Source organism: Triticum aestivum, chromosome 5A (genome assembly GCF_018294505.1).
Source record: "Triticum aestivum cultivar Chinese Spring chromosome 5A, IWGSC CS RefSeq v2.1, whole genome shotgun sequence".
NCBI classification, from domain to species: Eukaryota; Viridiplantae; Streptophyta; class Magnoliopsida; order Poales; family Poaceae; genus Triticum; species Triticum aestivum.
In genome coordinates, this window is record NC_057806.1 from 710,258,305 (window position 1) to 710,284,297 (window position 25,993).

At 48.6% G+C, this 25,993-nt stretch overlaps 1 protein-coding gene and 1 long non-coding RNA gene across 8 annotated transcripts; both read left to right on the top strand.

Annotated features, from left to right (window-relative positions):
- The first annotated feature begins 10 nt into the window (after window positions 1-10).
- On the top strand, window positions 11-1,967 carry LOC123108594 (uncharacterized). The gene is made up of 2 exons (XM_044530351.1): window positions 11-88; window positions 1,325-1,967. Exon 2 carries the CDS (start codon window positions 1,377-1,379, stop codon window positions 1,950-1,952), a length of 576 nt encoding a protein of 191 aa, XP_044386286.1. The 5' UTR covers window positions 11-88; window positions 1,325-1,376; the 3' UTR covers window positions 1,953-1,967.
- Window positions 1,968-5,832: 3,865 nt separating this feature from the next.
- On the top strand, window positions 5,833-22,256 carry LOC123108595 (uncharacterized). 7 transcript variants are annotated; one of them, XR_006451937.1, is made up of 5 exons: window positions 5,853-6,106; window positions 7,339-7,671; window positions 7,803-8,267; window positions 8,612-8,722; window positions 22,240-22,256. It is a non-coding gene; the product is annotated as an uncharacterized lncRNA (long non-coding RNA). The 7 variants fall into 7 exon arrangements; XR_006451934.1 differs by lacking the exon at window positions 22,240-22,256 and adding an exon at window positions 21,024-21,136; XR_006451932.1 differs by lacking the exons at window positions 8,612-8,722; window positions 22,240-22,256 and having other exon boundaries at window positions 5,833-5,920; window positions 6,008-6,106; window positions 7,803-8,353.
- Window positions 22,257-25,993: the final 3,737 nt, after the last annotated feature.

Consider the following 25,993-nt stretch of genomic DNA (forward strand, 5'->3'; position numbering starts at 1 on the left):
TCGCCTCGCCGCCGTTCCCCGCAACCCCCTGTCTGTCGACCCCAATCTCACATCCTCCTCTCCAGATCAGATCTTACGCCCGCCCGAGGTGAGCACATGCTTGTACATCCCGGTCAGCTTGGAGTTCGTTCCGATTGGTTGGTAGGCGCGGCGCTGGTTCGTAGGTCTCGGATCCAGCGTGGTCTCCCTCCGCCTCCGGAGTTGCTCGTTCCGATTGTGGTTGGTAGGCGCGGCGCGGCGCGGCTTTGAGTATTCATTCGTATGAGGAACCTCGACTAAGATAGGATTTAATTAGTTAGGGTAACACCACCTAGGGTTCGATTATCCGTAATAAGGAATCAATCTGACGTTTTAGTTAGGGTTTGCTTGGTTGGTTGTGGTCAGATTTTGGTTTCTCATGAATTCTTCAATTGTGCCTGTCGCGATTTTGGGCGGAAATTGATGATTTCGGGGGCAAAATCCGAGGGATTTTGTGGATGAAAGATGGGCAAACTTGGGGAAACCAAGCAAATCCATGGATCAAAATCAACAAAACTTCATCATGCCAACAAATCACAAAAAAAAATTGGTGGGGAAATTTCGAATTAGGACGAAAAACAACAAAATCAAAGCTAGAAAACGAATATTAATTTGGATGGAATTCATGCTATGTTGTTCGATTTCAGTTTATGCCTGCCAGAATGTTTAATTTTTTGTTTTATCAACTGTGTTTGAGCGTACTAGATTTTTTGTTGCATATTCATCTTCTTGCTCTGTTTGGATAGGTAACAATTAATATTTGGGATCCTAAAATATTTATGCACTGGCAGCACTTAACCTGCAGCTGCTGATTAATGTTGTAGTCATATGTGCTGCTTTCCAGCTCTCTTGTTTGGATAGGTATTTGGTTATAGTTTGGGTTTATTTATTATCGTTTGTAAATGCTGGTTTGGTTTTCTGTGCTCACTATGCCCTTGCACATGGGATGCAATTTTTTTATTTCCCTGCTGTTTAGTTTATTGTTTCCTTTGATGGTGAGGCATTAATTCTGGAGATGCAATTTTCTTGCTCACAATAATACAATGAATGATGGGATCTCTATCTACTTTGAACCAAATTATATTATATTCCCCCCTCTGTTAATTATTTTTCTGTTTTGGGTATTCATTCATTTTGTTTAGTTGCCTATCAGTATAAATACATGGCTGGATTGCTTTCACTTCATATTAATAACTATTCTGTCGCACAATGCAAATATATATGCTGTCCTAACTAATTAAGTAGAAGCTTGGTGCTGTATGGTCTCTTCCTGACATTAAATCCTCCTCTGTTTGTGCTGTACCAGCTGGTAGCAGCAACTCTTCTGCTGCAGCCTTCTTGGCCGCCAAAAGGAAATCATGCTCTTCAAAATCCACTCCCATGCCCAAGTCCAAGACCTGCAGGCCCGCTCCGATGAGCTGGGCCACTCCAATGAGGACATGCTTGTGAATCTTGTCTCTCTGGAGTCGGTGCGCATAGCGCGCGAGTCGTATGCACTCCTCTGCCCGCTGATCATGGAGTCGAGCTCCTGGAAATGCCCGGAGCTGGATTCCCTCTCGGATGTGGCAGGCTTGTCGCTGGAAATTCAAAAGCTCGAGCATGATGTGTTACCCCAGCTCATGGTTCAGGAGGCTAAGCTGGAACGGGGCGCCCTGGAAGCCCTCCTACTCATGAAGAGCTCAGCAATTAAGCTCTTACATATGAGGAAGTGCTTTAAGGAAGCCTTGGGCGTATTGCTTGCCGAGGAGGATCTGGTCTCAGCCAAAGTCAAAAAGCTGAGCATAGTGCTAGACGATACTGCTGTTCATGTACTCAAAGGTAATCGCAGCATTGTCTTGCTTCAGGAGCGTGTCCCTATTCTGGTCCAGCTGGTCACCGATGTGTTGGAGACCCCGGTTCGTTTCTGTGATCCTCGTGAGTATTCTGATGAGTAGACTTATCAGCCAGCTCGAGGCTGTTGTGATGGCGTGGCAAACAGTTTAGAATCAAATGTTGCGATGTATTTCTTGGAACCTCCTTTATGTTTGGATGTGTTATTAATGGATTTTAAATGATATGTATTTTGGGTAGTGTTTTCTCATTCTGTGCTAGTAGGGTATAACTTGCAATTACTTTCAGTTTCTTTTTTTTGAGAAACATCCATTCTGTGTTTTACTGTACAGTCACATGGAGGTATTCGCTCTTTTTAGGGAATATATGCCAAAAGAATATAGTATCTTAGAAAAGAGGCATACTTTAGAACGTGGATGGATTCACTCATTTTGCTCCGTATATAGTTTTCTACTAGTGAAATCTTGTGAAAGACATATATTTAGGAACGGAACGGAGGGATCTGTGAGTGTCCATGATTAAAGCTTTGCAAATACCATAAACAAAACATCACCTTGTACATATAAAGTGATGATTATTTTCCTCCGTAAATAAATAAACATAAGAGTGTTTGGATTATCATTTCTTTAGAGAGGGAGTAGTATATATATATAATTGAATTAATAATCTCTACTCCTAAAGTATCAGTTGGTCGTCTCCGTTCACCGGTTAATTTTTATCCCATCAACACTGATTTTTTTTCGTCCTCCCACCCAACCCCCGGGCCATCGAACAAGAAAAAAGGGCTGGCTTAACTATGCCCCTACGAAGTCAAGGGGCCAAACCTCCAATCGAAACAGAGAGAACCGGATGAAAAAAAAATCTACAAAAAAAGACCTACGAAATTAAACCAGCGAAAAAAAATCAAAACAAAGAGAACCGGATGAAAAAAAATCTACAAAAAAAGACCTACGAAATTAAACCAGCGAAAAAAACGAATCGCACGCAGGTATACGAGCGATTCCTCCTTCCTTCGAACCACACGCACGCTCGCTCCTTCCCTTCGCCCCCGCCGCTCGATCCCTTCGCCGCCGCCCTCTCACATCAAAGCCGCCATCGATATGCCCCGCCGGATCTCGCCTCAGCCCCGCCGTCTTGTGAGCTGGAGTTCACAGCCTCCGCCGCCGATATCCTCGCACGTGTTAGGGTTCCTGCGCCGCCGCCACACAGGAGCTCGTCGACCAGCCCAGCGTCCTGCTGCTCCGCGCTTGCTTCCCTCGTCGGTCGCCTTTGGACCCCTCGCTTCGGACTCAGTGCCAAGCCGCCGCCTCTTCGCCGAGAAAGAGGGCTCCCGATCTCCGCCGTGGTCGACCATCAGCGCGACGGGCAGAGCACCCAGCTCGTAGGCTCATCCCCTTCTCTGATCCACTCCGGCAGCGGCCATCGTCGGTACGTTCCGCTCGTGATATATTGGTGTAGGCTCATCCCCTTCTCTTTATCTAAAAAGGCTATTCTACATACGCCGAGGAGAAGATGCTCACCTTCTCGCCCCTCCCCCTACCATGATGTACATGGATGAATCCGACGGCAACGAGGACGACCTCGTAGGATCCAGCCACGGTTGTGCGGAATTTCGCGGGGACGAATCTACCCGGCCTCTCGTCCTATCCGCCGCCGGTAGAGGCATCCATGTCCGATGGTGTGAATTTTGGCTGGTTCCATGAGCACTTCGTTCCCTGCCGTGTAGTCTTCGTTGATTCGGGAAGATGGTGTGCTATTGATCATGCTCATTCTTGTTATATTCAGTTATATTGGAAACACCATCTGATTCAGTTATATTCTTGATCATGCTGATGCTCATCCTTATTCAAATAAGAATACTTCTGTTTGGAGAGCTCGGGCGTCAGCTGTGTGGAAGCACCAGCTGATTTGTAACTGCTGGTCGGAAGGTGAGCTTCTCATACTCGCTGCCGTCGAAGCACGGCACCTCGCCGCCACTTATGTTGCGTGTTGTTGTGCTGTAGGTCCTTGGGGTTGGGTGCGGCAACTCGCGACTCCAAGACATTTCGTGCATGCATGTGCTCCCCTGCGCTTGGTGACCAATACATCTACTCCGTCGTGAACATGTGCTTCGTGTCATACAGGTCGCCGCCAAGGGTGAGCTCGTGCAGCGGTACAGGTATAGATGTGCATCTCATAAGGGCAGCTACAGTTTCTTTCATAAAGCTATTTGTGTGAGTGCCCTGCATATTGAAGTAAACTGGATCGGCTAATCTTGAGTTCCTCCACCAAGTTATATTACTTCGACAAGAAAAAGTGCAGAAAGACCATATAAAGTACTCTGGTGACTCTCTCAATTGAACTAGAATTTTTTTAGTTGCGTGAAACATGCACAACGGTTTGCTCTATTGAGTCTATGTATGTTGAACTAGCACTCGAATTATAGCTCATGCCGGTATGCTAATTTTCTCTTTCTCATATCAGCTCTCCTTCTTTTTGTCCATTTTTCTTCACTACTACCTGAAGGAAACTGTACTGGATAGCAGCCTATCATATATAGTTACATGTACCGAGTGATTTAGCTTCATTTTAATGATACTGTCAACAACTAACTACTGCTGCGACATATTTGATGCAACCTGTAAAATATTTTTTGTTTAATTTCAGCATATCATTTATATACTGAAGTCTCTTCTGGACATGTTGTCTAATTGCGTCATGTATGTTAGATATTTGTTCTATAATACTTGCCATTGACTATTTTTCTTTTATTTAGGTTATGTGCATTATTGATCAGCCAATCTTGAGAGAGAGATGGGTTTGCGTGAATGGGAAGAAAACTACATTGAATAGACAAGAAGTATGCCCTCAACTTTTTCATGGTATGTCTTACTTATTGTTCTTGTGATTTTTCCATCAGTTTCACTTTACATTTCTTCTTTGCTTTTTCATGGCATCGGGATGCCCACTGCCGACGGCGCTGCGTTGCTACCAAAGGGGCACCCTGCCGCGGCCAGGGACTCGCTGCCGTCGAAGCACGGCACCTTGCCGTCACGTATGTTGGGTGTTGTGGTGCTGCAGGTCCTTGGGGTTGGGTGCGGCAACTCGAGACTCGAAGACGATCTTCTGTGGTAGGGCGTCGCCGGCGGCGGCGGCACCTGTATAGACCGTCTCGGTGTGACAGAAGAGTTCGGAGTTCACTCCGAGAAAGAATTGCTTTGCATGTACATTTGCTGAAAGACTGATGTGCTGAACTTTCGATGATTTCGATTGGTCTCTAACATAACCTTTCCTCTTTTTGTTGATATGTCCAAAAGAGATCCTTATTTCACCTTTTGTTTATAGGTATTCAACTTGAGGAATTTCATACTTTTGGAGTGGAGCTATCAAATATATGTGTGCTCGATGTTGGTGTTTTAATCCGGATCTCTCACTGAAGGTGCTCGATGTTGGTGTTTGAATACTGCTACCGTACTTAAAGGTCTGTAGCAGCTCTTACAATGGATTCTTTTTAATGATAGTACAATTTATTTTTGTTTCGATTTGGTATTGTTGTTCTGTTCACTTAACCCAGTCTGTAGCAGCAGCTTTTCATGTCGTTTCCTCGCCAACAAATGTCATAATTTATCACGTACGTGTGCAAATGGTTTTTTTGGCTATAGTATGAGTATATGGTTCAGAGAAGTTCGGTCCGATGCAAAGCATGCTTAGCATCTCATAGTCGTAGGCTATTCCTTTTAAAATTGAAGCCATCCAGGTTTTCAATTATGGAGATGATTTGGAAACTCAGCATAGAAAATTATTTACTCTAATGCAGATTACACATATTAAGGCCTTTATTCTTTTATATTAAGGTCTCCAATGCAAGCATTAGCCCGTCTTTAGCTGCTCATAAGCAGTATCAGTGATATATATATATATAAGTACACTCTTGCTAAGATTAATCTTTGATATATATAATTCATTGCCTGGATATAGTTTGCTTTGAATGTTTTTCTGCTCTTTAGTCTATGAAGAATTGCAAGGAGGAGGATAATAGAGCAGCAACCAGAGCTGACAATTGGCCTGTAAATGCAGCAAAGTTCTCCTAGAGGTGTGATGTTGGTGGTGATTTTCTTATCCGGGGATATGGATGTGGCGGGTCTGTGGGCACCATGCTGACGCGGAGAAGGAGGTGCAGGTAGCGGGGCGCTTGAGGTGAGGTGGCTGCAGGGTCGCTCGAGAAGAACAGGCTCATCAGCACCACCTGGATGCCTTCGTCATCAGCAATGTGGACAAGGTGCAAAGGGGATATCTCCCTTACCTCTCATTCAGTCTGGAAAATTATGCAATGTTTGGTTTGGCAGATTTAACAGTCGCTGGTTTGGAAATTTGTTACCTATAGAAGTATAGGAATAACATGACTAATATTTATTGAATTTATAGAGTTATTGTTTTTTTTCTACAAAGTCAGTTGTTACATTAGGAAGAACATCGTCTAAAATCTTGACAACATAAAGGAGCATAGATTTAATAGATTATGAAATCCTGTAGTGCATCAGATGCACCCTTCACTAATTTTTGAACACATTTATATTATCCAGGTTCCGACCTCATTCGCTGTGATGTTTGTCTTTTTTATGTGGGCCAGGAAAACATTTTTAGGAGTGATACTCCCAAACTTTGATTTCTTGGTTGTCGAATCATGGTGCTAATTAGATTTTACTTAACCTTAATTAATCTATTTTATTGCGGCTTTGTCTTTTAGCTCATCTTTTAGTTTCTCTTCTCCACTTCACACAAGATTTTATTGTAGGCTACCAAGTACAGTTATACCACTTATACTCTTTCTATCTGATTATGCAAAGCTTGATCTATACTCATTGAACTTTGTTAGATAGTAGGCCCTCCTATTAGTGTGCCAAAATATAATTGTTTCTGTGTGTTTATAGTATCTTAGTCCAGTAGAATGAATGTTCTCGAGTAATTAGAGGTATTTGGATCAAGTGAATGTCTGAATACCACTAAAATCGAAATCATAATTAAAAAATACAGACCTTTTTCTTCAGGGCGTCTGTTCCTCCTCCCATGGTCAGCACCACCACCTACTCTGAATCTCCGATCAGAATAGTATGAACTATTAAATAGGGAACTTAATGCTTATCATTGTTGATGTACATATGTACAACTAACAATGTTTGTGCTGCAACCAGCTTACTTTATTCCTTGCTGAAATTTATCTTGATTTATTTCACATCAGATAGTTCTGAACCTAGATGATCTCAATTAAGGTCATTGAAATTTGTTAAATTATTTTTATCCGCTCTTCTGAACGAGCGTATACTATGATCTGATTTGTATATCATATTACTAAGGCAGCGCTGGGCCATGCTGTGGTGAGAACATACGAGAGATAATTGGGGTGTGTGGCTGATTGCTTCATATGCTGCTAATGATATATGTAGACCGCTGATTGCTCCTGATATACATTGTCGATTGCAGCTGATAGTAGGATTGTACTCAATTTGATAGGTAAAGTGGGATGGTGGGATTGTATAGTGCTCATAAGCCAGTCCGGGCATTGTCCTTCCTCGAATGAATCTGAGACTACTCCTCATATGTTAATCAGTTGCTCCTCCCTAGCTTTGGTTTGGTCTGAACTTCAAAGTTTTCATCCACTCAATGTTGATTCAGTCAAAGATCTCTTGGAAAAATTATTTCGACAAGATTCACTCTATAATGTTGTTATCATTGTCCTCTGGAATATATGGAAGCGCAAAAACTCCAAGGTCTCCCGGGATGTTTTTGAGGAATTGCACATTACTGCTAGCAAGATTGCTGATGATTGATACCATGGTCCAACAGGTATTCACATGAAATTAATAAATGGCACCTTACGGATTAGAGTACTCTACTGTATCACCTATCTGGGAGATTTTAATTTTTTCCTTCTATTATTTCTCTTAATCCCTGTGTACTCATTGGACTTTGTATAGTTCTCAGTTTTATGAAGTGGTTCAGGCTGGCGTAAGCCGCCATAGTCCCAGTAAAAAAAGGCTACAAGCTTCGCTTCGGCCTTTCGGAACTGAATATTATGTAGTTTTATTGAGATTATTGATAGTGCTTCTCTACTATCAAAGAAGGTAATAGTCTCTTATGTGTTTCTTTTTGTCCATTTGAATGCACTCCATTTTTTAGTGTATTAATTAACATCAAACCTCCCATTCTTTCTAGAGTGCTGATGTATTATTATTTTCAGCTTAACACATTTAACTTCCTATAGATTTCATGGTTTATGCAGATTAACCGAGCTAAGAATTTTTGTGAAGCTAAAGCTGGTGTTAAGATGAACGCCGCTATGTATATATTTGAAACAGTTAGATACATGCTTGACAGACTATATAGGGGTGATCAAAACCATGCAAAGCATTATGGGACAAGTTTCTCTACCTTAAATAAGTGTTCGTTCTCTCGTGTTTACTATTCGTTTAAGGGTCATCAACCCGTGTATTTATTTTCATTGACTAAGTTTTACATTTTTCTTCAGTAGTGTTCATTGTGCAGTTCTAGATTTTTAAGAGAGTAGAGTTTATTGATTTATTACATGGAGAGACCAGTAGTGTCGTAGTGGTCTTGACATAATTGCTAACATTTTCTACTAGACAAAGTTTAATTGCACTAAATACAAATTAGAACATGCATAGACATTTATCTTCTTTCTACAGAATGGTTAGTGTAAACGTACTTTAAGTTGTACATGATTCTGTATCTGACCATTTTATCTCATATGTTGATGTGGTTGCAGATATGAACTTCAAATTATCCTGCAATGTATTGACTGCTCGGAGCTAACTTGACTACGCCAGTTTTCTTTTATGGCTCAAAGTAGTTAGTGTCCCCCCTTATTATGAGAGAGGTACTACTTCAAACATCTCTTCTTAATGTTTTATGTCATGGTATACAGTATGAGGGAGTGTTAGTTGGCTTGACTTTCGTGGCACTCATTGATAACCTTTCAGTTTAGGAGTTTTTGTGGCCTCTTAATCCATGAGAGTATGCTCATGTTGAAGAAGTTAGTCATAATGAGGGGCACCATAAATGTTTGTTATCTGGCACAAATTCCTAATGAATATCACATGTGAACCTTTTACTCTTGTGGTCGGGGAGGCTGATCCACCAACACCTATGGGGACAGGGCCCCTTTCGGTTCGGTGGGGGGCGGAGGCCGCACAAAGAGCGGATCGAGGCGGTACACGCGAGCGGTTTTTACCCAGCTTCGGGCCGCATGGATGCGTAAAACCCTACTGCTGCTTGTTGGATTGTATTGAATCCTTGCTCAGGAGCGATGGACGCTATCAGACTGAGCGTGGGAGTGTTTCTGGTGTTTCGAATGAGCCGAACTGGCCGAACCTCCGAACCCCCTTCTACGTTGCGCTTGGGCCTCCTTTTATACTTTAAAGGGGTCACCGACAGGTGGCAACGTAGACAAGAAGGGTAAAAATGGAAAAGGATGCGGTAGGTGCAGCTACCGCTACTGTGGATACAGTGCACCCTACCTAACTCTGACGGCAGGGGACAAGGTCATTAAATGCCTGTCTGAGTTGTCTAAACAGTGCAAAAAGTGACCGTTAGGAGTGCCACCGTTTGCCACGATGGCCTTCTCTTCATCTCCGCTTGCCACCGCGCACCCCTAGCTGCACAGCCTCCTGCCACGTGTGCTTGGGAGAGTCCTAGAGCGACAGTTAGCAGGTGTGCTGGAGCGCGGGCACGAAGTGGGGGTTTCCCGCGGCAAGCTCCTTGCCGCGGTCATCGTATTGTCGTGTTTGGGAGCTTGTTGCTCACCGGGCCTTGCCGGGACGCAGGGCGCGTCGCGGCAAGCTTTATTGATATGCCTTGAGTGGCCTTCCCGGCAAGCTCCTCTTGCCGGGTCTTGTCTGTTCCCGGCAAGGTCCTCTTGTCGGAGCCTGGGTTGGCCTTCCCGCCAAGCTCCTCTTGCCGGGGCCTTGGTTTGCCTTCCCGGCAAGATCCTCTTGTCGGGGCCTTGGTTTGAGTACTTTGTTCTTGAATGGTCTTCAAGGGAACCACGGAGGGTCTTGGCGGTCACTCGGCAAGCCTTGCCGCGGGGCGCTGCAACTGCCCGTGCACGAGTTCGGGATACTAGGGTACCCCTACTCTAGTACACCGACAGGAGCCCCCGGGCCTGGGCCACACACGGTGCCGAGCGCTGTTGGGCCAGGCCCAAAACAGTGCACGGGCACGCGCGGCCTAGGTCATGCCGCATATCTCTCCACTCCCACCGCGCACGCCCAGAACGGCACGCGTCAAACGCGGCGTCGTGGGTGACGCGGGCGGCGTGCGCGGGGCTAAGCCCCTCGAGCATGCGTCAGGCCACGATGATGGGGACGGTTCACGCCCTCCTCCCTAAACGAAGGTAGGCGTGAGGGCGTGGTGCATTTACTGGACGGGGCCGGTGCACGGTTTTCGGGACGTCCATTCCCCGCGATCACGAGGCGGAGCGGGGCCGCCTCATCCGTCGCCTTGGTTCTGCATCCCAGCCACGCGGCTCCCATGCGCTTGGAGTCGCGGATGGTGGAAGTGGGAAACTGGGCCGTCGCGAGTAGAGGCAGTGGGTTGGCCCCGACTCCCTGCTCTTCCCGTGCCTTGATTTGCTGAGCGGGCGGCCGAGCCCCCACCTCGCTCCTTTATAAAGAGCGGGAAACCCGCACTCTCTCATCTCCTCCCTTCTTCAGCTTCTGCTCCCCTTTCTCTCATTCGCCATGGAGAAAGGGAACCCAGGCCCTTCATCGGTGGCGGCGAGGGTCGCCGCCAGACAGCGCATCTCTCCATCTTCCGCACCCGTGGTGGCAGAGCCAGCCATAAGGGGAAGAGGGAGGGGGCGAGGTCGCGGACGAGGTCGAGGACGAGGTCGAGGCGCTCGGGGAAGAGGCGGACGGGGCGGCGCGCCAGCTTCACCTCCGCCGGCGGCTCCTCCCCCCATGGTGGTCCATATAGGGGACGACCCTTGCGAGTTCTTCGTCAGGCTGCGTCGGGCGCCTCGTCGTCGCCTCCGGCTTCCAGCTCCGTTTGCGCGCGCGATGGAGTTGGACCCGCCCGAGACACTGAGACTGCACATGAGGGGCTGTGGGATCAGCGGCACGCGAGTCCGCGTTGTATTCCCAGCCCCTAATGTGATGTATCTTGATCGAGGGTGGAAGACGTTCGCCCGCATCCACAGCCTGATGGAGGGGTTTACCCTCCATTTTAAATTGATGGAGGGCGATCTTCTCTCCGTCAAGGTCTTCGGGTGCTTCGGCACTCGGGCGAAGTGCTGCGTGGACAGCTCCTCCGACAGCGAAGGCTCCTCCTCGAGCGAGAGTGACGAGGAGGAGAGCGACAGCGACGACGAGGGTAGCGGGCGGCGGGGTGGCGGGTCCGACTAGGCGTCGGGCGCCGCTTCGCGCGGCACCGGCGACCCCATCATCCGTGTCGTCGGCTCCTTGAACTCCCCGGGGTCGTCTCCTTGGGCGGCTGGCGTAGGGAGGCTGCGGAAGGGGAAGAGGGCTGGCGACAAGGCCATCAGGTCGGAGTACGAGGGCGTGGTGCCCTCGACAGCGTGCTGACGTCCTGCCGCCCCGTCTTCAAGCCCCGCTTCCGGCACCGCCATCGCCGTCCAGCCTTCGGACGGCCCCCGGGATGTTCTCTTGGTGTCTTCTGGCACCCGTAGCTCGCCTAGGCGCTCCTTTTGCCCTTTTCGCCTCCTTGACCTGCCTCCTGAAGAGAGGGACAGGAAAGGGATTACGGGCATCTTATCTTTTTAATTTGTAAGCCTTCGGGCCTTAGCTGTATCTAAAGCTTGTAATCCTCTCTTTCATGTTTTTCATCCTCTATGGACTGTACCTGAGTGGGATGTTTTTTAATGAAAAGGGGATGCTTGCCGGGTTATTTGTCTCGCGAGTTGAACCCACGCCAAGGAGCAATCCTTGGTGTCCCTCGGACAGACATTTCATCTCCCGGCAACAGGCCCTGCCGCCTTCCCACGTCGGTCGACCTTTCTCACGCCTTTGACGGAGGCGGGAATGAGATGGGTGCGGCCTCCTCGTTTCATCCCTTGGCTGCCGCGACTACGACCAAACTTGGCCTCGGGAACGAGCCCCAGGGCCTAGAGTTGAGGGAGCACGGCGGTTTTCGGGAAGAAACGCGGTTTCGCATTCCCCAGTCCATAAGAGGATGCATGATGAGGGATGAAAGACTTATCTGATATAGCAGCCCCCGGCAACTCTGGTTTGCCGTGGACGATTCTTGGCACTCGCAGCCCCCAGCGATACTGGCTTGCCGGGGCCCAGGTACCGGCGCGCCCTTCTTCTCCTTTTCGTCCTCAAGCAGTCTGGCCAGGATATGCGAGCCCTGCGGACGAAAGAGAGGCAAAAGGACGGACACTCGACCTCTAGCGTAGATTAGGCCGTCCGTTTTCTTCTTTACTTGTCGCTGCCATTCATGTCATGGGAACACTTTATTAGAGGCGCGACAAGTTATTTTTGTAATATAACTCTATCTTAGGCAAAAAATTGTTGTGTTACTTCCTTTACTCGACTCTTGGCTTTGTATGGTTCTGCCCTACGCTTTCTAGGGAAACTTGCCGGCGCAGGTACCCTTGCCGCGAGTGCCGAGTGCGGAACTTCAGTAGCCTGCTGGCGGGGTTGCTACCGACAAGCAACCTTGTCGTAACTAGTTGCAGCTCACTTAAGTTGTTGAGCGGACTCGAAACAAAGTAAGGGCGCTAGCGGCTCACTTAAGTTGCTGAGCGGACTCGAAGCAAAGTAAGGGCGCTAGCAGCTCACTTAAGTTGTTGAGCAGACTCGAAACAAAGTAAAGGCGCAACTAGCTACGAGTTGGTTCCTCCGCGCACAGGTTTTCCATACAAAGCACGGTCGTTCAAGGAAAATAACTCAAAAACTTAAAAAACTGATTGCTCAAGCTTTAGCAACTTAGCTTTTCTGTCGTCTGCTTCCCGGCAAGGAGAAAATTTCTTGAACGGCCTGGTCCACACCATTATCTTCTCCTCCCCCCCCCCGGTAAACCTTGTGGGCGAGGGAACCTTCCTTCTTTTGAGAAAGAAACAGAGAAATAAAGTAATGATATGGAGCCTTGGGCTCGCTATTGCTTACCGGGGTCTGGTGCTGCACAAAGTGTCAGATAACATATGCGAAAAAGGATTATAGCATAAAAAACTGACAAGATGTGCGGGGCACATGAACTTTACTGGTGCACGGGGTCTGCGCCCGGCTTTCTACAAAGGATTACATGCAACAGCGGCAAGACTTGTACAAAAGGTGGTTGCCGGAAAAGCTTCCGGCAACCGCGCCTTACGGGTAAAAGTTACGAAGATGTTCAATGTTCCAGGAGTTGCTCACCGGAATGCCATCTTCGGTCTCAAGGCGGACAGCGCCGGGCCTAATGACTCGTTTCACCCGATAAGGGCCTTCCCACTTTGGCGTCAACTTGTTGGAATTCTTGGCGGACTGAACATGTCGAAGAACAAGGTTGCCTTCCTCGAAGCTCCTGGCTTTAACTTTGCGGCTATGGTAGCGACGCAAAGCTTGCTGGTAGCGAGCGGCTCGCACAGCAGCCTGGAGACGGTCTTCCTCAAGGAGCAGCGCGTTATCTTGTCGCAGCTGCTCTTGCTCGAGCTCATCATAAGCGAGCACTCGAGGTGACCCGTAAATGAGTTCCGTGGGGAGAACTGCCTCTGCTCCATAGAGTAGAGCAAAGGGTGTCTGGCCAGTGGCTCGATTTGGCGTCGTCCTGATCGACCAAAGAACCACCGGCAGCTCCTCGATCCAGTTTCTTCCGCACTTGTGCAGCCTGTCGAAAGTTCTGGTCTTGAGGCCTCGCAGCACTTCAGCGTTTGCCCTCTCCGCTTGACCGTTGCTTCTCGGGTGAGCAACAGAAGCGAAGCAGACCTTGGCGCCAAGGTCTTGGACATACTGCATGAAGGTGCGGCTCGTAAATTGCGTGCCATTGTCGGTGATGATACTGTTAGGGATCCCGAAATGGCAAACAATCGACCTGAAGAAATTGACGGCTGACTGTGCTGTCACCTTCCTCACTGGTTCCACTTCCGGCCACTTTGTGAACTTGTCGATTGCAACGTACAAGAACTCAAAGCCCCCGACAACTCGGGGGAAGGGGCCGAGGATGTCGAGCCCCCAGACTGAAAATGGCCAGGATAAAGGGATCGTCTGGAGAGCTTGACCTGGCTGGTGTATCTGCCTGGAATGGAACTGGCACGCTTCACACTTGGTTACTTGTGCAGTTGCATCCTGGAGGGCTGTCGGCCAGAAGAAGCCTTGTCGGAATGCTTTGCCGACAAGTGCTCTTGCGCCAATGTGGTGACCACATATGCCTCCATGTATCTCAGCCAACAGCTGTTGTCCATCTTCCCGGCGAATACACTTCAATTTCACACCGTTGAGTCTTCTTCTGTACAGTGTGTTGTCGACAAACTTGTACATACTTGACTGCCGGGCTACTCTTTCCGCTTCTTCTTGCTCTTCGGGAAGCTCTCCTGTCTGAAGGAAACGGACAATCTGCTGCGCCCATGCTGGAGCTTGTGGCTCGACAACAAGGACTAAAGGCGTATTTGTTGCTGCGGGAACATCCGCTTCTACGGCAAGAACCTGCGGTTCGGCCGGAGCGTGATATTCCCCGGCAAGCTTGTCGGAGCAAAACTTGTCGGGAGTGTCTGCTTCAACGGAACAAACCAAGAGGTTCGCTGGAGCAGACTGCTCCTCAGCACTCTTGGCGTCGATCTTGGGGACCTTCTTGGCGGTGGCTTCGGGAAGCTCTGCCGGAAAGTAGTCACCAGAAACCAACTTCCTCTTCTTATTCTGTCCAGTTGATGGTGTCACGGATGGTTGAGTCAGCTTGAGCACAAAGATCCCTGGTTCCACAGGTAACTTTAGTGCTGCGCACTTTGACAGGCCGTCAGCAATATCGTTCTAAGCTCGCGGAACGTGTTCCATTTGCAGGCCGTCAAAGTGTGCTTCTAGCTTTATCACTTCATCAACATAAGCTTCCATCAATGGACTCTGGTAGTTCTTGTTCACTTGGCGGACGACAAGCTGCGAGTCACCCCTTACAATGAGTTTCTTGATCCCAAGGTCGGCTGCGATTCTGAGGCCGGCAAGCAATCCTTCATACTCTGCAGTATTGTTTGTTGCTTGCTCCTTGGGAAAATGCATCTGGACTACGTACTTGAGGTGCTCTCCGGTGGGTGCGATAAGCAGCACGCCAGCACCGGCGCCTTGCAGCGAGAAGGCACCATCAAAGTACATCAGCCACTCTTTGCTTGTCTCCTTGACGGGGATGCTCGTCTCTAGAATTTCTTCGTCTGGGGTTGGCGTCCACTCTGCTATGAACTCTGCCAATGCTCTGCTCTGTATAGTGGAAGTACTCTCAAACTTGAGGCCAAAGCTTGACAGTTCCAATGCCCACTCGACAATCGTGCCTGTTGCTTCTGGATTCTGCAGTATCCTCTTCAGCGGAAAGCGAGTGACAACTGTGATCTCGTGTGCCTGGAAGTAATGGCGCAGCTTTCTCGAGGCCATGAGAAGGCCGAAAAGCAATTTTTGCACACCAGAGTACCTCGACCTAGCCCCCTGGAGAAGGGAGCTGACAAAGTAAACTGGGCGCTGCACCATCTTCTTCTGCACCTTCTTGCACGTCTGCGCAGATTCATCTTTGTCGGGACCAGAGCTTGTCGGAGAAGCCCCCTGCTTGTCGCTGGATTCCCTTGTCGCGGTTGCTGGCTCATCGTCTGCCTCCCTCTCCGCTACTAATGCAGCACTAACCACTTGATTGGTTGCCGCCAGATATAGAAGCAACTTCTCTTGTGGCTTAGGTGCGACAAGTATTGGAGTGGAGGACAGGTACCTCTTCAAGTCCTGCAGCGTGGCCTCCGCTTCCGGAGTCCATTTCATTGGACCTGCCTTTTTCAATATTTTGAAAAACGGCAGGGCGCGCTCAGCAGACTTAGAGATAAACCTGCTGAGAGCAGCCACGCAACCGGCAAGCCTTCGCACATCCTTGACGCGCTTCGGTGCTTCAATCTGCTCGATGGCCTTGATCTTGTCGGGGTTGGCTTCAATTCCCCGCTGAGACACAAAGAACCCGAGAAGCTTGCCGGAAGGGACTCCAAACACGCACTTCTCGGGGTTGAGCTTGAGGTTGATCTTGCGCAGACTTGCAAAAGTTTCTTCTAAATCTTGGATCAGGGTAGCCTTGTCCTTGCTCTTGACCACTATATCATCCATGTAGGCTTCCACATTTCTGTGTATCTGTGTCTCAAAAGCGACATGGACTACCCTTGCAAATGTTGAACCAGCATTCTTCAACCCAAAGGGCATCCGTACAAAACAGTATGTGCCGCAAGGGGTGATAAATGCGGTTTTTTCCTCATCTTCTTCTGCCATGAAGATTTGATGGTATCCTGAGTATGCATCAAGAAATGAAAGCAAATCACATCCAGCTGTGGAGTCAACAATTTGGTCAATGCGCGGCAAGGGAAATGGATCTTTGGGACAAGCTTTATTGACATCAGTGAAGTCTATACAAAGCCTCCATTTCCCGTTCGCCTTGCGTACGACTACAGGATTGGCCAACCACGTGGGATGGAGCACTCCTCTGACAAGGCCTGCTGCTTCCAATTTCCTGATCTCTTCTGCAATGAACTCTTGGCGCTCCACCGCTTGCTTCCTGACTCTCTGCTTGACGGGCCGTGCATGAGGACAGACGACAAGGTGGTGCTCGATTACTTTCCTGGGAACACCAGGGATATCAGACGGTTGCAATGCAAACACGTCGACATTCGCCCGTAGGAAAGCAACGAGCGCGCTTTCCTATTTGGGGTCAAGCGTGGCACTGATGGTGAAGGTACCACCAGTGTCGTCCTCCTTGGCGGACACCTTCTTGGTCTTGGGTGGAGCTGCCATCGTCTTCTTGCACTTGCCGGTGGAGCTCGATGGTGCGTCCTCGACGGTAGCGCAGCACTCCGAAGAGGTGCGCTTGCCGGAGTGGGCATCAGAGCTCTTGCCGGACTTTGTCTTCTTCTTCCCTCCGGGAGCTTCAACGGCAAGTGTGTTGCGATCAGCTGCGGCTGCTGCTTCCCGGTAGATCTTGTCGGCGCAGATAAGGGCATCCTTCTTGTCGCCGGGGACAGAGATGACACTTATCGGGCCTGGCATCTTGAGCATGTTGTATGCGTAGTGAGAGGCTGCCATAAATTTGGCGAGCGCTGGACGGCCAAGGATCCCATTGTAGGGTAATGGAAAATCGGCAACGTCAAATGTGACCCTCTCAGTTCTGAAATTCAGCTCGCTGCCAAATATGATTGGCAGCGTGATCTTCCCCTTCGGCTTGCTTCTTCCCGGGCTGATTCCTTGGAATGTGCCGGTCTCCTCGAGCTCGCTGTCAGGGATCTGAAGTCTCTGGAGGACCGCGGAGGATATCAGGTTCAAGCCGGCCCCGCCATCAACTAGCATCTTCGTGACCTTGAGGTTGCGGATAGTTGGTGAAACCAACATCGGCAAGCACCCGACCGCAGTTACGCGATCAGGGTGATCCTCAATGTCGAAGATGATAGGCGTGCTGGACCATTTCAGAGGCTTGCGTGACTCTATGGATGGCTCTGCTGCATTCACTTCCCGCATCCACTGCTTGAGTTGGCGGTGCGAAGTATGCAGAGAAGCACCACCATCAACGCACAGGACCTCTGTGGCTTTCTGAAATTCCTGCTCGTCGGCCTCGTCATCATCCATGTCTTCGTCATCGTCGTCATCTTCATCCTTGTCGCGGCCGCGGGGAGGTCTGTCTCCTTGCCGCTGCTTGGCCTTGCCGCGGCGTCCTCCTCGGCCGGGACGTTTCTTGCCGGATCCACCAGTTCCTTCCTGGGCCTTCTCCTTGTCGCCTCGCTCGTATTCAGCTTTGATACTGCTTGCCGGGCTGTCCTGCTTGTCGGCGGCCGCCGCAGGCTGGGCCTCCTTGTCGGAGCCACCAGCTTTAGCTTCCTTGGCTCCACCTCCATTGCCGGACTGCTCGACAGCTAGCACTTCCTTGCCCTTCCTCCTTCTGTTATTCCGCCGCCGGCCTTTCTTTGCCGGGGCGGCATCCTCACTGTCGGATCCTCCTGCTCCTGTACTCTCTTCGGGGAGCCTCCTACCCTCTTCAGCGCGTGCACACTTGTCGGCCAGGGCGTAAAGCTCGCTGACGTCTCTGATCTTACACATCGCCATCTCCTCCCTCATCCTTCGGTTTCGCACGTTCTGATGGAACGCGCTAATGATCGCGGCGGGGTGGACGTCTGGGATGTTGTGCTGTACACGGCTGAATCTCTGAATGTACTTGCGTAGCGGCTCTCCTTCCTTCTGGGCGAGCAGATGAAGATCACTTTCTTGGCCATGTGGCTTGTGGCCGCCTGTAAAGGCGCCAACAAACTGATGGCATAAATCTGCCCAAGAGGAGATGGAATTGTCCGGCAAGTGCATGAGCCAGGACCTGACGTTGGGCTTGAGTACCAGCGGGAAGTAGTTGGCAAGGATCTTGTCGTCCCGTCCCCCGGCAGCCTGCACCGCGATGGTGTAGATGCTGAGAAACTCCGACGGATGCGTCTTGCCGTCGTACTTCTCTGGTACGTCTGGTTTGAAATTCTTTGTGCTGGGCCACTGGACTTGCCGCAGCTCACGGGTGAACGCAGGACAACCTACCGCGTACGGCAGATCGCCTGGTTCCCCTGGCGCATGCATGTCAACAGAGGGCCCAGCGCGCTTGTCGGATTGACGTCGCGCTTCTCTTTGGCGCTCGATGCGGGTTCGAGCGTCTTCTTGTTGTCGTTCATGGAGAACTTGGCGCTGGTCGCGACGAGCTCGTGGGTCCGACGACGCGGTGGAGCCGCTGTCGGGGTGGACCCGGTGAGTCGGCGATTTCGGCCTTCATAGCGGAGAGTGCATGGAAGTCGCACCTCCCCCGGTCTTGTTGCCATCAGCTCGCGTCCGGCTGTCCTGCCGCGGCAGCGAGGTGCTTGGTTGCCGCGCAGTGTCGCCGTTGGCGAAGCCGATGAGGCTCTGGATAGTGGCCTTCCATTCGTCGGTCTTGTCTGCCGTCGGAGGATAGTCTAGGAGCAGTTGAGCTCGCGCCAAGGCTTTTGCTGGAGTGGTGGGCGGCGGAGGTGAACGGTGCGAGGAGTGGGGCGTGCTCGGACTCCTAACCACGTTAGAAGGAGCAGTGCCTCGTCCAGGCGACCGTACTTCGCTCGAGCCAGCATGTTGACGTGCATGTTGGTCTTGAGTGCCACGAGAACCACCAGCTTGATCTTGGCCCAGCGGGCGTATGGCGCTGCGAACGCCATGACGCTGCTGGTCCCGCGCCTCCTGAGAGGGACGCGATGCGCGCATGGACGCCGAGGTCTGTGCCGCCTTGTCCTTGGACTTGGCTGCACTGAGAGCTCCCTCGTCGACGCCCATTCTTCTGCCGGCGTCCACTCCACCACTCGTTTGCTCCGGAGGTGGTGAAAGCGACGCAGACGGAACAGCTGCCTCCGAATCCTTCTTCTTCGGTGGCATGTCGATGAAGACGATGAAGATTTAGCTCGCGTGCACGCCGGATCGGGTTCGCACAATCTCGACGCCCCCTACCTGGCGCCAGAGATGTCGGGGAGGCTGATCCACCAACACCTATGGGGACAGGGCCCCTTTCGGTTCGGTGGGGGGCGGAGGCCGCACAAAGAGCAGATCGAGGCGGTACACGCGAGCGGTTTTTACCCAGCTTCGGGCCGCACGGATGCGTAAAATCCTACTGCTGCTTGTTGGATTGTATTGAATCCTTGCTCAGGAGCGATGGACGCTATCAGACTGAGCGTGGGAGTGTTTCTGGTGTTTCGAATGAGCCAAACTGGCCGAACCTCCGAACCCCCTTCTACGTTGCGCTTGGGCCTCCTTTTATACTTTAAAGGGGTCACCGACAGGTGGCAACATAGACAAGAAGGGTAAAAATGGAAAAGGATGCGGTAGGTGCAGCTACCGCTACTGGGAGATGTCGGGGAGGCTGATCCACCAACACCTATGGGGACAGGGCCCCTTTCGGTTCGGTGGGGGGCGGAGGCCGCACAAAGAGCGGATCGAGGCGGTACACGCGAGCGGTTTTTACCCAGCTTTGGGCCGCACGGATGCGTAAAACCCTACTGCTGCTTGTTGGATTGTATTGAATCCTTGCTCAGGAGCGATGGACGCTATCAGACTGAGCGTGGGAGTGTTTCTGGTGTTTCGAATGAGCCGAACTGGCCGAACCTCCGAACCCCCTTCTACGTTGCGCTTGGGCCTCCTTTTATACTTTAAAGGGGTCACCGACAGGTGGCAACGTAGACAAGAAGGGTAAAAATGGAAAAGGATGCGGTAGGTGCAGCTACCGCTACTGTGGATACAGTGCACCCTACCTAACTCTGACGGCAGGGGACAAGGTCATTAAATGCCTGTCTGAGTTGTCTAAACAGTGCAAAAAGTGACCGTTAGGAGCGCCACCGTTTGCCACGATGGCCTTCTCTTCATCTCCGCTTGCCACCGCGCAACCCTAGCTGCACAGCCTCCTGCCACGTGTGCTTGGGAGAGTCCTAGAGCGACACGTTAGCAGGTGTGCTGGAGCGCGGGCACGAAGTGGGGGTTTCCCGCGGCAAGCTCCTTGCCGCGGTCGTCGTCTTGTCGTGTTTGGGAGCTTGTTGCTCACCGGGCCTTGCCGGGACGCAGGGCGCGTCGCGGCAAGCTTTATTGGTATGCCTTGAGTGGCCTTCCCGGCAAGCTCCTCTTGCCGGGGTCTTGTCTCTTCCCGGCAAGGTCCTCTTGCCGGAGCCTGGGTTGGCCTTCCCGGCAAGCTCCTCTTGTCGGGGCCTTGGTTTGCCTTCCCGGCAAGCTCCTCTTGCCGGGGCCTTGGTTTGAGTACTTTGTTCTTGAATGGTCTTCAAGGGAACCACGGAGGGTCTTGGCGGTCACCCGGCAATCCTTGCCGCGGGGCGCTGCAACTGCCCGTGCATGAGTTCGGGATACTAGGGTACCCCTACTCTAGTACACCGACAGTTGTGTTATTCAAATTTCATTGTACTATTCATACAGTAAAATATGAGTGCCATGTCAGAATATGGTTCTCGATCTGAAAGATCATATTCGAAATTGCAGGTTCTATGGCAGTGGAGTAATGTTCGTAAATTATATATTGCTTTCAAGTTTGGAGCTGGAATAATATATGTGCTGCATTTAGTTATAGTCTTATAGATATAGATGAACATCCATTGTATATTTCTTGCAAGACATGGTAACTACTATTATTTTGATTGTTTCCGTGAACTATTTTGACCTTGATTAAGAAGTAGAAAGTTTTTAGCCTCGTAGGTTGTTTGATCTACTATATCAAGTGGCACTTGGCTTCTCATGGCTCTCCTCGCATTTGCCAAAACAAAGTTAGTACACACTACCTAGAGCTCTGGAAATTAGAACTGAAAAATGGTCCTGCGGTTTATGAGCTGATATAAATCATGCACAATCCTCTACATTTAAAAATAAACCAGACACAAAGCAGTATACTTTTTTCTGAGTACTACCTTGAGAGAGCCAAGGGGTTCTGCATTTTATAAAGAAGAAGAAAGTTGCCCGGTTCCATACATGCTTATCTGAGAAATATATCTTATCTATTTAGTGGAAACCAGGCAAAAACATATAGATACAAAAGGCACAAAGTCCCCCACCGGTCGTGACCGAACTACTGTTTTTGGAAATATCACATGAGCTAGATTACTAACATTGATGTAATGCTTGTATGGCAACCTATTCCTTTATCGGTTCAATTACAGAGTTTTGTTATTATGTGAATGGAGTAATGGAGAGCTAAGAAAAAACAAGGTAACAGTTAGTGTTACTCTTGCGAGGTAGTTTCAATCATATCATTGTTTGCTTTCCCTTTTCTCCGGCCTAGGTATGTACAATTATTCCAACCCAGGTTTCTTTCAAGAAGGATATGGGTATGTGTTTGAGGAATGTCTACATGATAAAACACACCTTCAAGTTTGGTGATAGTTATGCTATCAAACTTACAATGGGGGTCTTATTTTGTATTTTTAATAGAGCACTGGGTTCATTGGTGAGACTTGTGAGGATGTGCCTAGGCTAAAGATGGCTGCTATGTCGGTACCAAGTGGCATGTGTTTAAATGGAGTATCCTTGTCAGGAGAGCTGATTTCTGAAATATGGTACTTTATGGGTGCAAGGATTCACCATGTTGCGGTCTTCGTCAGCGGAGTGGACTCCTAGGAATAAGTCAAGGCCGTTATGTTGTTTTAAGCTGATATTCTATCGTACTTGTATATTTTTTTTGCTTATCTAGCTGTTTGCCATGCAGTTCTCGTTGTTGGTGGGAACATTTGTTGTCTAAGATCGACCTCAAATATCTGGTGGCACTATAGCATGGCTTTTGATATTCTAATGTATATCTCTTACAAAATATTTCAAGAGCCCGTGGCAACGCACGGGCATTATACTAGTGTAAGTAAGGATGGAGATGAAGATGGTGTGGCGACAAGGATATAACAAAACGCTTGGTTCCTTCAGCCAAAAGTTGGCAACGTTCCTTGTTAGACACGCTCCGCCCAACAGACGCTCCAAAAGCCAAAATACAATTCCTCAAACAACGGCCAAAGACTACTTCCCCACATGGAAAAGAAATATGCACATGGCGTTACAATGTTGGCTACTCATGTCTTGAGTTCCTAAACCCTTGCAAAACAGAAAGAAAGGTTGTTTGCTAAACAAAAGAAAGGCCAACACAATCCTATCCAAACACTCCACATTTTTACTATGTGGCAAAAATATGCAACTTTTTTTTGCTTTTAGGTACATGCCAATTTTTTAAAAAAACACAATTCTTTTTATGTTCACACGCCAAGGTATTTTGTACACATGGCAAAATTTTCCGAAGAAGAAAAATCTCACGACCCCATAGATAATTCATAACTTTTTGTCTTTCAAACAGGGCAATTTTAAGTCATTTTGTAATGCTATTGTGGCAAACGATGGGATTTTTAATCAATTTTCATGGCGAATTTTCTATTCTTTTCCCTACTTTTCCACATGGCAATTTTATTATGATTAAAATGGAGATCTTATTATTCAAAACATGGCAGCTTTTTTTTAGGATCAATGCCACTTTATTAATTAAACGTAGCTAGGGATCTCATCAGAGAGAACCTGGATAATAGACTCGGGTGGACCAGCCCACCAAACATTACAGACTTCATCACCTAATCCTATTTTTGCTAACTAGTACAAATGCCCGTGCGTTGCACCGGGCAAAAAAAGAAGCGCAGAATACTTCATGTGCCATTGTGCACCATTTTTTATATCCAATTTTAATAAACGCCGATGATAAGGTTAAACGTGGAAACTTTCTTATTTTTAATAAAAGTTAACAATTTGGTTAAAAAGGTGAACATTTTTTAAGAATAGTTATGTTTTTATGAAATTCGAACATTTCTCAAAAATATCATTTTTTGAACAGATTTTGTTTTTGTTGTAAATTTCTAAATCAAAATATTTTTTAGTAAAAATGGAACATTTTTGGAATTTTTAAAAACTATGTTAAAACCCGCTATTCAAATAAAGCTATTGAGAACATATAATATATAACCCGCCTTGTTAATTCCAAATCAAATAAAATTGAGCGCTGGTTGCACTTATAAGAATATAATACATTTAGTTGATGGATTACATGCGACAAGCTTAGAGAACACAATTTATTCTAAAAACCTTTATTTAAATTTAGCAATTGAAACTTGCGTTATTCATGATCATACAAATACAAACTGTGATTCTGTTCTTGTTTGGAATTTTCATTTTAGACACAACAATATAGAATACTACTTATATTATATAAGTAGTAGCATCTATGAAATTTTCCAAGATATTTTGTATAGTTTTGAGCACCAAAACATTTAGATTATGCTAATCCTGAGAAGCTTATGAAGTAGTAGATGAGAAAGAGGTATTCCAACCAATTTTGTTTGTTTTTATTTTCTTTCAACCTCTTCTTTTACCATTGACCAGTGGGTCACCTGGGTCAGTCCAGCAGCGTCACGTCCCAAGGGACACGCGCCCACAACCCCTTGCCCGGCCTCCTCCACTCCACCACCTCACTCTTTACCTCCCTCCCTCCCTAGATCCCCTTTCTCGTCAAGCTTCCCAGGGACGCCGCCGCTCGCCGTTGCAACGCCAGCCATAGGGACCAGCGGGACCCGCCAGCCGTCAGTCTGGATCGACGTCCACGCCTCCGGCTCCGACCTGCACGCCCGCTGGACGCCGCCGTGAACCATCTCGTTTCTCCGGTGCGTTCTTGCTCCTAGGTAATTCCCTAGCTCCATTGTTTCTCCTGCAGTCCCTCTGATGGTGATTCCGGGCGCCAAGGTGCAGGAATGTCTTGAACCAAGGCCGCCTTTCTCGGATTCTGTCGGCCGCTGTTGCGATGCCGCGGCGGTCCTCCTCCCCGAGTAGCTCCAGGGACCGTGTCGGGCTCCACGTCGTCCGCGTTTCCTTTGGACCACGGACTCGAAGCCGCGGGTCCCTCCTACTTCTTCCTCGACCACTGACCGCCATTGACGCCGTTTGGAACTCGCTGTCGTCCGTCCTCTCGCCTCCCTGCTCCGTCCGACCCAGCCATGAATAGCAACATGAGGAGTCACCTCTGCCTGCTGCTGCTTGCTGCTGGCTTGCTTTGCTGCTTGTTGTTGTTGCCGCTGCTGGCTGCTTGCTGTTGTTGCCGTTGCTGGCTGCTTGCTTTGCCGCTTGCTGCTGCTGGATGTTTTGCTTGCTTTTGTTGCTTGCTTTTGTTGCTTGCTGCTACTGGTCTTGAGCTACGGGTAAATGAGAGAACGAAAGAAAGTTATACATTTGTGCAGGGAGATGGCCATATTAAGATTCACCTAGAAATGGCCATGTTTCAGTACCGTTTAATTACTTGTTCGTCATACTGAGGCTAGTCTTTCATGCGCATAAAATTTCCAGAAAATGCTCAACTTGCTAAACTTGTAAAATCCATAACAAAATCATTCAAGTTTCTATTTGGAGTAGTACTGATAAGGAATTGGATGGTTTAAATTGTACTGTAGCAACAGAAAACATTAACATAGTCAATATTATTGCTTGGAAGTAAAAGATCATGTACTTTAACAACACGTCTTTAGATCTTGTATAAAAATTCACAACTTGCATTCCAGGACTCCAAGAAAATGTTGTTGCCAATTTCAGTATCTTCATTTTCATCTTACTACATGACATCACATGCATTTCATGCTTTGTAACCAGCATGTACTTCCTAGATATTCTTAGCTTTGTTTGACATGTACTTGGATTAATTAATATGAACACAAATAAGTGAATTGTGAGGGTCGTGGTTTGATGCTATGGTCAGGTTGGGGTTACCACCAATCGCATCTCTCCCTTTACCCATTGTGGGAGAGTTCGTTTTGATGGGACACGTTAGTCATGGTCGGCCAACCATTGACTAACCCCCTATAGAGGCACTCCCCGGTGGACGTCGGATGATGAGCCCAATGTCCAACTGAGATAAATTCTGATAAAATTTTATTTGATTGATATGAAGTATATATCATGATGATCTTGCTATGGATAATGGGAACCTCTGGATTCCATTACTCGACGGGCACAGCACATCGCTGGCCACCAACACACATAGGTGTTCGGCACAGCCGGAGTGGTTCTTGACCACTCCCCATTGTAGCAAGTGCATGGAGTGCGACTACTTTATTCTGCCATAGTACTACTTTTTCACCTGTATTTATTGTCTATTTATCTTCCTCATTATCTTTAGCCTATGTTTGCGGACGTCGTCAATGTCGGTGGCCACGGCAACGGACTACGGCAAGGGTGCTTTGCCGGCCGGCCATGGCTCTAGCTCAGCTTGGCCACATCCCGACGCTGCTTTCTCGTGAGTGAGCTCCGCCGGCTGGCCATACCTCTAGCCAAATTTTATTTGATTGATATGAAGTATATATGGGAACCTCTGGATTCCATTACTCGACAGGCACAACACATCGCTGGCCACCAACACACATAGGTGTTCGGCACAGCCGGAGTGGTTCCTG